Source organism: Aegilops tauschii, chromosome 3, assembly GCF_002575655.3.
Source record: "Aegilops tauschii subsp. strangulata cultivar AL8/78 chromosome 3, Aet v6.0, whole genome shotgun sequence".
Lineage (NCBI taxonomy): Eukaryota > Viridiplantae > Streptophyta > Magnoliopsida > Poales > Poaceae > Aegilops > Aegilops tauschii.
The window spans coordinates 160,582,298-160,595,011 of NC_053037.3; the positions used below are offsets into that span (position 1 = coordinate 160,582,298).

The following is a 12,714-nucleotide window of genomic DNA, read 5'->3' on the forward strand; positions in this document are numbered from 1 at the left end:
GGCGGAACCTGGCGAAACCAATCTAGGGCTCCAGCGGAGCTGTTCTGCCGGGAAAACATCCCTCCGGGAGGAGAAAATCATCACCATCGTCATCACCATCGATCCTCTCATGGGGAGGGGGTCAATCTCCATCAACATCTTCACCAGCACCATCTCATCTCATACCCTACTTCATCTCTTGTATCCAATCTTTGTCTCAAAACCTCAGATTGGTACCTGTGGGTTGCTAGTAGTGTTGATTACTCCTTGTAGTTGATGCTAGTTGGTTTATTTGGTGAAAGATCATATGTTCAGATCCTTTATGCATATTAATACCCCTCTGATTATGAACATGAATATGATTTGTGAGTAGTTCCGTTTGTTCCTGAGGACATGGGAGAAGTCTTGCTATAAGTAGTCATGTGAATTTGGTATTCGTTCGATATTTTGATGAGATGTATGTTGTCTTTCCTCTAGTGGTGTTATGTGAACGTCGACTACATGACACTTAAACATTATTTGGGCCTAGGGGAGGCATTGGGAAGTAATAAGTAGATGATGGGTTGCTAGAGTGACAGAAGCTTAAACCCTAGTTTATGCGTTGCTTCGTAAGGGGCTGATTTGGATCCATATGTTTCATGCTATGGTTAGGTTTACCTTAATACTTCTTTTGTAGTTGCGGATGCTTGCAAGAGGGGTTAATCATAAGTGGGATTCTACCCAAGCACCGGTCCACCCACATATCAAATTATCAAAGTAACGAACGTGAATCATATGAGCATGATGAAAACTAGCTTGACGATAATTCCCATGTGTCCTCGGGAGTGCTTTCTTTTATATAAGAGTTTGTCCAGGCTTGTCCTTTGCTACAAAAAGGATTGGGCCACCTTGTTGCACCTTATTTACTTTTGTTACTTGTTACCCGTTACAAATTACCTTATTACAAAACTATCTGTTACCGATAATTTCAGTGCTTGCAGAGAATACCTTACTGAAAACTACTTGTCATTTCCTTCTGGTCCTTGTTGGGTTCGACACTCTTACTTATCGAAAGGACTATGATAGATCCCCTATACTTGTGGGTCATCACATCTCACGTCATGATCGGACATGGTTTAGTTGATATGGATCACGTGATCATTTAGATGACTAGAGGGATGTCTATCTATGTGGGAGTTCTTAAGTAATATGATTAATTGAACTTAATTTATCATGAACTTAGTCCCGAGCTCTTTGTGATGCTGAAATCGACGAAGGTAGAAATCAAGAAAAGCATCAAATGTTGATGGTTGACAAGACCACTAGTTTCAAGTAAAAGGGCAAGGGAAAGAAAGGGAACTTCAATAAGAATGGCAAGCAAGTTTCCACTCCCATGAAGAAGCCCAAAGCTAGACCTAAGCCTGAAACTGAGTGCTTCTACTGCGAAGGAAATGGTCGCTGGAAGCGGAACTGCCCCAAATACATGGGGGATAAGAAGGATGGCAAAGTGAACAAAAGTATATATGATATACATGTTATTGATGTGTACTTTACTAGTGTTCATAGTAGCCCCTGGGTATTTGATATTGGTTCAGTTGCTATGATTAGTAACTCGAAATAGGAGTTACAAAATGAACAAAGACTAGTTGAGGGCAAGGTGACGATGTGTCTTGGAAGTGATTCCAAGGTTGATAAGATCACCATCGCACACTCCCTTTACCTTCGGGATTAGTGTTGAACCTAAAATAAATGTTATTTGGTATTTGCGTTGAGCATAATATGATTGGATCATGTTTACTGCAATACGGTTATTCATTTAAGTCAAAGAATAATTGTTATTTTGTTTACATGAATAAAACCTTCTGTGTTCATACACCCAAGGCGAATGGTTTATTGAATCTCGATCGTAGTGATACACATATTCATAATATTGATGCCAAAGATGCAAAGTTGATAATGATAGTGCAACATATTTGTGGCACTGCCGTTTAGGTCATATTGGTGTAAAGCGCATGAAGAAACTCCATGCTGATGGGCTTTTGGAATCGCTTGAGTATGAATCACTTGATGCTTGTGAACCATGCCTCATGGGCAAGATGACTAAGACTCCGTTCTCCGGAACAATGGAGCGAGCAACTGACTTATTGGAAATAATACATACTGATGTATGCGATCCGATGAGTGTTGAGGCTCGCGACGGGTATCGTTATTTTTTGACCTTCACAGATGATTTGAACAGATGTGGGTATATCTACTTGATGAAACATAAGTCTGAAACATTTGAAAAGTTCATAGAATTTCATAGTGAAGTGGAAAATCATCATAACAAGAAAATAAAGTTTCTATGACCTGATCGCGGAGACGAATATTTGAGTTACGAGTTTGGTCTTCATTTGAAACGATGTGGAATAGTTTCGCAACTCACGCCACCTGGAACACCACAACGTAATGGTGTGTCCGAACGTCATAACCGTACTTTATTAGATATGGTGCGATCTATGATGTCTCTTACCGATTTATCACTGTCATTTTGGGGTTATGCATAAGAGACAGCTACATTCACATTAAATAGGGAACCATCTAAATCCGTTGAGGCGACACCATATGAACTGTGGTTTGGCAAGAAACCTAAGCTGTCGTTTCTTAAAGTTTGGGGCTGCGATGCTTATGTGAAAAAGCTTCAACCTGATAAGCTCGAACCCAAATCGGAGAAATGTGTCTTCATAGGATACCCAAACAAGACTGTTGGGTACACCTTCTATCACAGATCGGAAGGCAAGATATTCGTTGCTAAGAATGGATCCTTTCTAGAGAAGGAGTTTCTCTTGAATGAAGTGAGTGGGAGGAAAGTAGAACTTGATGAGGTAATTGTACCTTCTGTCGAGTTGGAAAGTAGTTCATCACAGAAATCAGTTCTGGTGATGCCTACACCAATTAGTGAGGAAGCTAATGATGATGATCATGAAACTTCAGATCAAGTTGCTACCGAACCTCGTAGGTCAACCAGAGTAAGGTCCGCACCAGAGTAGTACGGCAATCCTGTTCTGGAGGTCATGTTACTTGACCATGACGAACCTACGAACTATGAGGAAGCGATGATGAGCCCAGATTCCGCAAAATGGCTTGAGGCCATGAAATCTGAGATAGGATCCATGTATGAGAACAAAGTATGGACTTTGGTTGACTTGCCTGATGATCGGCAAGCCATAGAGAATAAAATGTATCTTCAAGAGGAAGACGGACGCTGATAATAGTGTTACTATCTACAAAGCTCGACTTGTCGAAAAGGGTTTTTTTGACAAGTTCAAGATGTTGACTACGATGAGATTCTTTTACTCGTATCGATGCTTAAAATCTGTCCCAATCATGTTAGCAATTGCCACATTTCATGAAATCTGGCAAATGGATGTTAAAAACTACATCCCTTAATGGATTTCTTAAAGAAGAGTTGTATATGATGCAACAAGAAGGTTTTGTCAATCCTAAAGGTGCTAACAAAGTGTGCAAGCTCCAGCGATCCATCTATGGACTGGTGCAAGCATCTCGGAGTTGGAATATACGATTTGATAAGGTGATCAAACCATATGATTTTATACAGACTTGCGGTGAAGCCTGTATTTACAAGAAAGTGAGTGGGAGCACTACAGCATTTCTGATAAGTATATGTGAATGACATGTTGTTGATCGGAAATAATGTAGAATTTTTCTGGAAAGCATAAAGGAATGTTTGAAAGGAGTTTTTCAAAGAAAGACCTCGGTGAAGCTGCTTACATATTAAGCATCAAGATCTATAGAGATAGAAGAAGACGCTTGATAAGTTTTTTCAATGAGTACATACCTTGACAAGATTTTGAAGTAGTTCAAAATGGAACAGTCAAAGAAGGAGTTCTTGCATGTGTTGCAAGGTGTGAAGTTGAGTAAAGACTCAAAACCCGACCACGGCAGAAAATAGAAAGAGAATGAAAATTCATTCCCTATGCCTCAGTCATAGGTTCTATGAAGTATGCTATGCTATGTACCGGACCTATTGTGAACCTCACCATGAGTTTGGCAAGAGGGTACAATAGTGATCCAGGAGTGGATCACTGGACAGCGGTCAAAATTATCCTTAGTGGAATAAGCAAATATTTCTCGGTTATGGAGGTGATAAAGAGTTACGTCGATGCACGCTTTGACACCGATCTGGATGACTCTGAGTCTCGGTCTGGATACATATTGAAAGTAGGAGCATTTAGCTAGAGTAGCTCCGTGCAGAGCATTGTAGACATAGAAATTTGCAAAATACATATGGATCTAAATGTGGCAGACCCATTGACTAAACCTCTCACAAGCAAAACATGATCACACCTTAGTACTCTTTGGGTGTTAATCACATGGTGATGTGAACTAGATTATTGACTCTAGTAAACCCTTTGGGTATTGGTCACATGGCGATGTGAACTATAGAGTGTTAAATCACATGACGATGTGAACTATTGGTGTTAAATCACATGGCGATGTGAACTAGATTATTGACTCTAGTGCAAGTGGGAGACTGAAGGAAATATGCCCTAGAGGCAATAATAAAGTTATTATTTTATTTCCTTATATCATGATAAATGTTTATTATTCATGCTAGAATTGTATTAACCAGAAACTTGATACATGTGTGAATACATAGACAAAACAAAGTGTCCCTAGTATGCCTCTACTAGACATGTGTTTTCATTTGATGAACGGAATCACATCATTAGAGAATGATGTGATGGACAAGACCCATCCGTTAGCTTACCATTATGATCGTTGAGTTTTATTGCTATTGCTTTCTTCATGACTTATACATGTTCCTCTGACTATGAAATTACGCAACTCTCGAATACCGGAGGAACACCTTGTGTGCTATCAAACTTCACAACGTAACTGGGTGATTATAAAGATGCTCTACAGGTGTCTCCAAAGGTGTTTGTTGGGTTGGCATAGATCGAGATTAGGATTTGTCACTCCAAGTATCGGAGAGGTATCTCTAGGCCCTCTCGGTAATGCAAATCACTATAAGCCTTGCAAGCAATGTGAATAATGAGTTAGTTGTGGGATGATGCATTACGGAACGAGTAAAGAGACTTGCCGGTAAAGAGATTGAACTAGGTATGATGATACCGACGATCGAATCTCGGGCAAGTAACATACCGATGACAAAGGAAACAACGTATGTTGTTATGCGGTTTGACCGATAAAGATCTTCGTAGAATATGTAGGAGCCAATATGAGAATCTAGGTTCCGCTATTGGTTATTGACCGGAGATGTGTCTCGGTCATGTCTACATAGTTCTCGAACCCGTAGGGTCCGCACGCTTAACGTTCGATGACGATTTGTATTATGAGTTATGTGATTTGTTGTACTGAAGTTTGTTCGGAGTCCCGGATGAGATCACGGACATGACGAGGAGTCTTGAAATGGTCGAGAGGTAAAGATTCATATATTGGAAGGTTGCATTTGGACATCGGAATGGTTTCGAGTGATTCGGGCATTTTTCGGGAGTACCGGGAGGTTACCGGAACCCCCCGGGAGAAGTTATGGGCCTTATGGGCCATAAGAGGGAAGCACACCAGCCCACAAGGGGCTGGTGCGCCCCCCCCCCCCTTGGGCAGGAGGCCGATTAGGACTAGGAGAAGGGGGCCGCCCCCCCCCCTTTCCTTCTCCTTCTCCCTTCCCCCTTTTCCTACTCCGTGTGGGAGGTGGAATCCTACTAGGACTAGGGAGTCCTAGTAGGACTCCACACCTTGTGGCACCCCCTAGGGCCGACTGCCTCTCCCTCTCCCTCCTTTATATACAGAGGCAGGGGGCACCCCAAAGACACACAAGTTGATCTTTTATCCGTGTGCGGTGCCCCCCTCCACAGAAACACACCTCGGTCATATCGTCGTGGTGCTTAGGCGAAGCCCTGCGCCGGTAACTTCATCATCACCGTCACCATGCCGTCTTGCTGACGAAACTCTCCCTCGGCCTCAACTGGATCAAGAGTTCGAGGGACGTCACCGAGCTGAACGTGTGCAGATCGCGGAGGTGCCGTGCGTTCGGTACTTGGATCGGTTGGATCACGAAGACGTTCGACTACATCAACCGCGTTACTAAACGATTCCGCTTTCGGTCTACGAGGGTACGTGGACGCACTCTCCCCGCTCATTGTTATGCTTCTCCTAGATAGATCTTGCGCGATCGTAGGAATTTTTTTTGAAATACTACGTTCCCCAACATAGGTGACTAACAATTTTTAACTTGTTTTTTTTTGGCTTACAACAAAAACATAGGTTGTCTAGATTTGCAACTAGATGGACAACATGTATGCAAAGCTCAACACGGTAACAACAAGCTAGAATATAAGAACAACAATATAGGCTTGCACAAAGTAAGTGAAGGAAGAATAAATTGCAAGTGGAGACGAGGTTGTTCCCGAAGTTCCCTCCTTTTTGGAAGGTACGTCTCCATTAGAGGGGTGTGGAGGCACAATGCACCCCAAGCACCAAGATGGATCACCCCATTCTCCTCGCGCCCTCGCACAATGCAAGGTGCCATGAATCCGCTAACGTTACCCTTGAAGGTGGCAACCGAAACCTTCACAAACAAGGTTGAGGCAATGTCCACAACTCAACTGGATGCTCCCAACACCACCACGCAGCTTCATCACAATGGAATGTGACTCCGAGGTGACCTCTTTCTTCTAGGGTGCCCAAACACCCTAGAGTAACAAGATCCACAAGAGAAAGTATGAAGGGATCAAACTTCCTTTAGTCGAAGTGTAGATCTAGATCTCCTCCCTCAGTCCCTAGCATATCAACAAGTTTTGTTGGCTATAGAAGAAGATTGGGAAAGATAGAGCTTAGGTCAACAATGGAGGAGAGAGGGAGGCAGAAGAACGGGCAAGATAGAACCTCTCCCTTGTATAGTCCCACCAAATCCAACCGTTGTGTGCAGAAAAAGCACTCAGTGGTACTACCGCTGTCCCTAGAAAACCACACGAATGTCAGGGCGGTAGTACAGCTCCAGAGAGCGATACTACCACGGTTTTCTTCAAGGCAGCCTCGCAGCACCTGAGCGGTAAAACCGCTGTGGTGTATAGTACTAGCTAAAATAGCATAGCCGGAACTACCAGAGCACTGCCGCCCAAGTACCTCAACAAACCCGAAGGAACACCCCTCCCCAGCCCCCCCCCCCCGGCAGTAGTTTGTCCGGCACTTGGGGCGGTAGTGCCATTTTGATAAGCAAGCAGTAATACCGCTCCAGTGAGTGGTACTACCGTCTTGGTGGTGCTATTCAGAGTACTACCCCCCAGGGGGAGGGGTACTACTGCCCAGCACAACGGTACTACCGGGTGCATAGTTTTAGCACTTGGTAGAATTTGGTTCTCTCCTCAAAAGTTGTTGGGAAGGCTATGTGGGGGCAATGTGAGTTCGTGTACGTGATTTGATTCCACCCATAACTTTCAATGCGGACCCCCTCTTAATAGTATGGATTTCCTACGACCAAAGAAATAAAAGTTTTGGAAACACCGTCTTCAATGTTTTCTTCCAGAGGGGGACCTAACCGTCTTGTGCCATTTTGAATATGCACATGTAGCTCGATCACACAGTTAGTTTGCAAAATACGTCGTCGGCAACACCAAAACGCTTAGGGAGGAAAATGCCCTTTCAACTGCGCAGGGGCGAGATTTGTCGTAGTGCTCACGTGCTGTGAAGGTGGTAGGCCAGAGGGGTTGGGCGGGTGAGGCCGCCGGCGAAAGTCGTACTCCGGCTACGGGCGGAGTCGTCGATGGCGGCGCCTTTCCTTGTTGCAGGCATCGATGTGTAGTTCTACCCTTCCTCTCCAAATATGCCACAGGGAAAACCCTAGAACCGGTCTTCCGGATCAGACGATGAGGACTCTTTTGGCTTTGCTTGGTGTCGTGTTTCCTCCTGGGACATTGTCTTGGAGTTGGATTAGACTCATGGCTGGTGGAGGTGGTCGGCAACGGGTGACATCTCCGTGAGAGCCGTGAGAGCACTAGAAGCACCCTCCAAATGCATGGTGAGTTAGGCGAAATTATGTTAGCCAACCTTGTGGTGCTTCAAGCATCATATGTTTGCTCTATCAGACATAGTGTTCCTCTTTGTCGTTGAGATTCACATATATGCTTGTGGCAGTTAGAATTGATAGTATGGTTTTCAGTGTGCACTCGGGTAGCGGCGAAGGTGCTCGAGTGGCCGGCCGGGTGTTTTGTGGAGTGCTGCTTTCTGGTGTATTGTTGTATTGTGGTGTTTTAGACCTAGTCCAGCTAGGCGTTGTTTAGGTTTTTGCATGGTTTTTCTTGATTATCCGAGCATCCTTTTTACAGCTTTTTAGTCAACATTCAGGAAAAAAAAAATCACCACTGCTATTGTGAGGGTTTCTACATAACTATAATGTTTGGGGCTTGGTTTTACGTGGACAAAACAAAATTGGATCCAATTTGTACTTCACACATTCTTATGCCTTTCTTTGTAGAGTGTACACCCGCATTAATAATGGAAGAAGTTTGATCATGAAGTGCGTATCTGTTTTGCTATTGTGAAGGACCGACGGAATGTGTGTGGATCCGCGACCTGTAGGGCGCACTCGGCCCTGCCGCCCTGGTCCAGTACATCTTCCTCTGACGCCAACTGCATGACGAGGCTGATTCGTTTGCTATCAATATTTGGCATTGCCAATATTTGGCAAGCCAACATTTGGCAAAATCAAAAGTTGTCAATATTTGACAACCTTTTATGAGATTGACAACAAAAATTGATATGCAACCAATCACTAGCCAATTAGGCTCGACATCTCCCCCTCTCGCTCATGCATGATCGCATCTCCTGGCGAAGGACGACATCTGGCGTGTACTCCGCCAAATCGTGCTATCTAGGCCCTTCTCATGTTCGACCATCGAGCCATCCCGAAAGTTGACTTGGAAATATTGGGCACTACTTCAAGTCAAAATCTTCTTATGGTTAGCATACCAGGGCCGTTGATGGACTCTCGATCGACTGGCTCGGCGTGGCCTAGCTCACGCCCCGCTCTGCTTGCTTTGTGACCGGGGGCCCGGGATGATGCAACAGTTTTCTCGTCGGCTGCTCTTTTTTCTCATCAGTTATGGCATGAACTACTACCTTCCTGTCGTGCCATGACCAGCCTTCTAGGCCCGGGATGCGAGTCCCGTGACTGTTCTCCATGTCCGTCTGAAATGCACAAACTGCTCTTCGACAAGGCCTGGCCACCGTCATCTTCTTAACTACGAGAATTGGAAAACACCGCAATGAATATGTGTCAATGGAGATAGGCCATCCATCTTGCTACTCACAAACAACATCAAAGAAGACACTCGAGCATGGGCTCACGATGGAGCCAAGGGGCTAGGCATTCTCATCAATGCAACTTAGGATTAGTTTGACGAGGCCACACATCCCCTTCTTTGTGTTCTTGCTTTTCTCATTCACGTCAACTTCCGCGTTCATGTTTGTGAGAATCCGCATGAAACCGCTACTACTCCCTCCGTCCCATGATATACCCATGATATATGAGCGTTTTTTACATTGGACTAGTGTAAAAAATGCTTTATATTATGGGACGAAAGGAGTATCTTTTTTCTCCTATCAATGAAATGATACGTAAGACTTCTACGTATTCGCGAAAAAAATATACTTCGGTAGCACCGAATGACGTGGTGCCTAGTCGGAGCGTTCCAAGTAAATAAGAAAACATATTGCCATTGATGTGGCTGAAGAATATGCATCTTTCAGATGCATCCATGCTGTCACTGTTTCACTGGATGAGCTTTGAGCTCTTTACGTGGGTTGTAGGCATGCACTTTGTCTTGCGCACCTAACAGTGGATTTTCTTTCTCCTTTTCCTCTATTTTTTCTCTTTGGTAGGGGGGGAAGATAGCACCGAACTCGGTGACTGTGGCGTATGGGATCTGGACATCTGGTGTTGCTTCATGTTTTAGTAGGGATACTATTTTATGTTCCCAAATCTTCCAAAGCTCTTATGCAAGTGAAATAATACTAGAACACAGGAGGAATTGATAGGTTAACAAAATGCGGGATGGGAAGGGAGCAGCGAGATCGGCATCAAAGGAAGGAAGGAAGGAGCATAGACAATTATGAAGCAGAAAGAGGAAGGAAAGAATCAGGAATAAAGCAAGGCCTGAACCATACAAGCAAGCAAAGGCCTGGCTACCACGTTAAGGGCAAGTGACTTTTGATAGGCTCATGATGATGTCCATCATTATTGAGATGATTTGTCCCGATCTTCCGGTGCTATTTTACAGACTAGTACGATCTACTAGTGCTGATCTGTGGATCTATCTGTCGTTTATTACTGAACCATTCATCTGCTACTGTTATCTACTCCCTCACTTAGGCCACATCTAGATGTGCTTTAGCAAAACTGATAATATAAAAGCGTTCTACTTTTTTTCGGAATTATCTAACACATTTTGTGCAATCAGTCCAGTAAGGATGGAGAAGAAAAAAAAGAGCTCATCATTATTTGAAATTCCAAAACGGTTTGAACGGCAGCGCTTTCAAACAGGATCACCCTTTGACCTGCACACATCAGATAGACTGATGGACAGAGCAGACTGCAGAGCAGGCCACCGTCAAAGTGGAAGCCGGTCAATGCTGCATGTGTGTGGTCCGAAACCAAAACCAAAAGCGCACAGTGCGGAGGAACCAAACTCTGTGATCGGATCAGAGACCCAGCCAGTTCAAGCTGGTACACGCCAGGCGCACATGGCAGCTTGCCCCGGGAAGAAGCCAGGGACCAGAGTCACATGACCATGCCCATGCCCATGCCCAGACCCAGACCCTCTACCGTTTTTTCCAGCAGTTGCAGTGGGATCTACTCCACTCCACTCAACAAGGCAATTAATCGGCAGCCACTTTTTAAGCTTCCTTCCTCCCCCCATCTTTTTATAACTGCTAGAGCTAGAGCTTAGAGCTTATTAGAGACCCCAGCCCCTTCCCTGTCTCTTCTCGGCTTCTCCTCCAGAGTCTTGGCCTCCTTGCTTGGTGCTGGTGCCGGAGAGCAAGATGGCGAGGGGGTCTCAGCCATCTGCATCGCTCCTGCTCTTCTCTCTGGGGCTTGTGCTCCTCTGCTTCACCTCAGGTGAGCCCTCTGCCTCCTCCGATTAGGCGATCTCTCTAGCACAGCTACACTGTTTGACTGTCTGTTCAGCACGGTGTGGGGTTGCTCTCCTGTAGAAAGAAAGGGAAACTGTGCCCACTCGTTCCACCCTTTTTTCTTCAGTTTTTGTTCCTTTCTGAAACTCCGGATCGCTCTTTCTGCCGCATTTTTCACCATGTTTTGGTCATTTGGTCCCAAATGTGGTCCATGTTATGATTAGTGGAATGCGGTACATAGTACTCCTTAATCATCTCGTCTAATTCAGAGGAGAGGGCGGAACCCAGTTACTATCTGCTGTTGTTTCTTGCCAAGATCTACTCCCTCCGTTTCAAAATAGATGACCCAACTTTGTACTATAGTTAGTATAAAGTTAAGTCATCTATTTTGGAACGGAGGGAGTACCAGCGTGTTCTTGATTTAGATACGCGCTTGTTCCAAAAGAATCATCAGTTGAACTTGATCCGAAGCAACTCACAAAACTTTTCAAAGAAACTGACATTTCTCTGTTTTTGATTGCGCAGGAAGCACCGTCAGGCTGGCCGAGGCACAGGTACCATAAAATCGCCCCCCTCTTCCTTCTGTAATCGTCATAGCAATGCATGTGTATGTGCTGATCCAACTAACTTGGGTGGTGGCAACTTGCAGAAAACGTGGTGCATGGCGAAGCCGTCGTCGGACGAGAAGGTCCTGCAGGCGAACATCAACTACGCGTGCTCCAACGTGAGCTGCGCCGTGATCCAGCCGGGCGGGCCGTGCTACAACCCCAACAACCTGCTGTCGCACACCTCCGTCGCCATGAACCTCTACTACGCCGCCAACGGCCGACACTCCTGGAACTGCTACTTCGCCGACTCGGGCATCGTCGTCAAGTCCGACCCCAGTGAGTAGCCAGCCACTGGCCTACCCACCTGCAGAGATCTCGGCCATTATTCTTTGCAACTCTGACAGACAGCGGTCGTTTTGCAGGTTACGGCTCGTGCACCTACTACTGATCTTCCTCGCCGAGGTCGGGCGATGCAGATGGGTCGCAGTAGGTTCTTCTTGTGTTTAATTGGTCGCGCGAGGAGCTGCATGTTGTTGTGAGCTAACTAACTGCTCCGGCATGATGATTAATTGGTTGAGGTGAAGAGTGTGCGTTGGTGTGGGTTAACTGCTAGTGTCTGTTTTTTGAGATGTGTCTGTGTTGCCTGTGTCTTGTTTGAGATGTCCATTCACTGATCGATCTCTCTCCGCTGGGGAACTTATTAATCCATGTTTGTCCTGTTATTTATTTATTGTCCTATATATGACTGCATGTGTGTCCTGCTCCAGTTGTGGGGAAAAGTAAGATTTTAATTTCAGTTACCTACAGAGGCCAGACCAGAGCATTTCTTTTCTTTTCTTTTGCGGGGAACTGTGTGCAGCCTGAGTATAAACGTCGTGCTCGTGTATTCGTATGGCGGGGAAGGGTTTAAAAGTGAACAAGTACCATTGCGTTTTTCTGTTCCACTTCCATCGGATGTGAATACTGTAAAAGGAAACAAAACGAAAAGGTTAACTTGAACGCACTCCACCGCCCATCCAAAGAGAGAAGTCTCGTCTCTATATCTATATCGATA

At 45.0% G+C, this 12,714-nt stretch overlaps 1 protein-coding gene across 1 annotated transcript; it reads left to right on the forward strand.

The window, feature by feature from the left end:
* Positions 1-10,836: 10,836 nt before the first annotated feature.
* On the forward strand, positions 10,837-12,386 carry LOC109782317 (major pollen allergen Ole e 10). Its single transcript, XM_020340924.3, has 4 exons — positions 10,837-11,098; positions 11,638-11,666; positions 11,762-11,996; positions 12,083-12,386. Exons 1-4 carry the CDS (start codon positions 11,023-11,025, stop codon positions 12,106-12,108), a joined length of 366 nt encoding a protein of 121 aa, XP_020196513.1. The 5' UTR covers positions 10,837-11,022; the 3' UTR covers positions 12,109-12,386.
* Positions 12,387-12,714: the final 328 nt, after the last annotated feature.